The following is a 2,985-nucleotide window of genomic DNA, read 5'->3' as shown; positions in this document are numbered from 1 at the left end:
TTTTGCCCGAAGCAGCTCCTCCAATGGACTTAATATGAGACGTTGTGGTGTCGGCCCACCTCCAGTGCCAGTAGCATGCACGCGTTGGTGTTGTATTTTCTTTTTCAATTTGGACCTAATATCATCAAATCTCTTGTGACAATTCCGCTTGTCCCTCACATGATTCCCACACGCATTGACACCAATGACTATTGTGTCCCACATTTCTTTTCTGCTTGCTGAACTTGTCCGCCCTTGAAAAACATATAAAATATATGAGGTAAATTAATAATAATAGAAGCACCAGTTTCCTACACTGCTAGCTGTTCCAAGAGATAGCAAACATGCTGTTTTAGGTGTAATATGTGAAGCACATGAGCATTCACTACTAAACCTATACATGTAAGCAAGGTTGCATTCATATTGTATGCAGTTATGGCAAATTGACCGCCTGTGTTTAGTTGTCCTTGGTAGGCATGATAAAAAGCTGTGTTTCCAGACTAATTAACATAGAAAGATATTCTGAACCCATATTTGCATATGAACAAAACTCAGATGACCTAGGATTACATGTATTTGAATAATAAATGTAAAGGTACACTTACCTAGTAAATGTCCATATATACTGTCATAGTGCTCCAGAATGCCAGTGACAAGAGCTGTATTTTCCTGGTCATTGAAGCGAGGATTACGTGGCTTCTCCACACGTTTCTTCCGAGCAGGTTTAGGGTCAGAGCTTGGCTGGTGCTGACTGGACTCTCCTTCTTCCAATGGAAGAGACTCCAAAAGCTGCCCACCAGCAAGCACGCCACCACCATCCACCCCATCAGCAACTGCGCCACCAGCAGCACTCACAGCACCAGCACTCCCACTCCTAGCACCAGCACTCCCACTCCTAGCAACAGCACTCCCACTCCTAGCAACAGCACTCCCACTCCCAGCAACAGCACTCCCACTCCCAGCAACAACACTCCCACTCCCAGCAACAACACTCCCACTCACAGCAACAGCACTCCCACTCACAGCAACAGCACTCCCACTCCCAGCAACAGCACTCCCACTCCCAGCAACAACACTCCCACTCCCAGCAACAGCACTCCCACTCCCAGCAACACCACTCGGTGCACCAGCAACATCACTCCCCTGAACAGTACGTTCACTCCGACGCGTACTCGCACGAGTAGCACTCCCACTCCCACCAGCATCACTCTTCCCACGCTTTGCGGGCATACTTCCAGCACTCACAAAAAACAGACAATAAATGTACAGCCAATCACACGAAACACTTCCACATATAAAACAAGACAAAGATGTAAACAAAACAACAATGGACAAAGCTCACCCAATACACAACAAGTCTCTCCGTCAATATGCAAATGTTCAATCAGCCAGCTCTGTGCGTCTCTCTCTCTCTCACTCCCAACAACACAGAGAATGATTAGCAGTACACGTTGCCTTTAAATATGGCGCGCAATCCAATACATGCTTGTTTCGCCTGATTCAGCAAGATTTGTGATTGGGCAACCTATCAGCACCCCGCCACGCACGCCGATACACCTGTGTGTGATCGGCTAATCATCGTGAGAGTGGGCGGATTTGTTTTCGGGTTGATTTTGAATGTATTCGGCACTTACTGCATACGGAGAGGAAAAATCGCCATTAACATGACTAATCGGTAAGATTGCCGATTTCACTTAATCGACGCTTACTGCATGAGGCCCATAGACATACATACACATTCTAGTGTAAAGTTTTCTTCCTGATAAGTTAAGCCCAATATTTCTGATGAGTGACAATGATATCCAGCAACTTCTGAATCAACTATGGCCCTGAAGAATAGATTTTCTGAATGGCGGTAATCAAATTAATGTGTTTCCTAGAGGACTGCACTTACAATTAGGGATATGCACACATATCCCGGTCTTTGCTCAAATATTCCCACTTCTGGTTTTAAAAATGAACACTATTAAAAGGCAATATTAGGGAAATTCACAAAAAACGTACTATCTGCTTGCCAATATTTGCCACCTTTTTTTCTTCGACTTTTTTTGAAAATTGGTGCCAAGAGGTTTTAATGTCAGATATTCAAGGTGGTGTTTTTTTTTTTTTTTTTTACATTTACAACTTTTTTTGTGAGCGGCAAATATCCAAAATTCACTGAATTTATTAAGGTGTTGCCTCTCTACATACATTCACAGTATGATCATCAGAAATAACATACATGCATCTTATTCTTAATCAAAAGTTCTTGCTGGATTTTATTTTTACAACAAAAGACAGCGGTGCCCAATGCTACATCCAATTGACAAAACATTTATGGTACTAAGTATAAAGTTAAATACTTCAATAATAACATTTTTTGGTTGTTTAGTTAAACCATTTGGCCAAAGGATTTAACTAAATAACCAAGAAAATATTATTATTGAAGAATTTAAACTTTATACTTAGTACCATATACAGTATGTTTTGTCAATTGGATGTAGCTTCTGGACACCCCTTTCTTTTGTTGTATACATTTTAACACTCAGTAGCACTCCTTTTGACACACACACACACATATATATATATATATATATATATATATTTATGTGTATATATATATACTGTATGTAGCGCTGTTTCCCCCACCCTATGGGAGATGAGGTGGCTACTGAGTATATGGTGCTTTACCTGGTGTTCATAGGAGGCCTGTACCTCTGCTGCCCGGAGCCTGGGGTATACCTGATCCATCTCGTGGCAGCATCTCCACCTGTGAGGGATCCTGACAGCGCCGGATAACCCCTACACAGGACCCAATGCAATAAGATCACACACTTGTATTTAATAACAGTTTACTGAACACAGATACAACTAAATATATAATTAACCCACATACAATATAGACCTTGAAAGGCCATAGCCTCACCGTGCTCTCCAACCGTAGTGTCCACCCCTGAGGGGATTTCCCCAAAGTACTGAGGGGTCCCTGGGCACCCAACCTCCCTGGTGTCCACGAGAGTCAACTCA

At 42.5% G+C, this 2,985-nt stretch overlaps 1 protein-coding gene across 1 annotated transcript in view; it reads right to left on the bottom strand.

Annotated features, from left to right (window-relative positions):
* LOC142488377 (uncharacterized) overlaps positions 1-238 on the bottom strand; it is a 19,131-nt gene extending 18,893 nt beyond the window's left edge. Inside the window, exon 1 of the mRNA XM_075588887.1 lies at positions 1-238. This exon is cut by the window's left edge and continues 73 nt beyond it. Within this exon, the coding sequence (XP_075445002.1) occupies positions 1-204 (204 nt within the window). The 5' untranslated portion in view covers positions 205-238.
* Positions 239-2,985: the final 2,747 nt, after the last annotated feature.

Source organism: Ascaphus truei, chromosome 1 (genome assembly GCF_040206685.1).
Source record: "Ascaphus truei isolate aAscTru1 chromosome 1, aAscTru1.hap1, whole genome shotgun sequence".
Taxonomy (NCBI): Eukaryota; Metazoa; Chordata; class Amphibia; order Anura; family Ascaphidae; genus Ascaphus; species Ascaphus truei.
The sequence above is the reverse complement of the archived record's forward strand: the minus strand, read 5'-3'. Positions and strand labels throughout refer to the sequence as shown.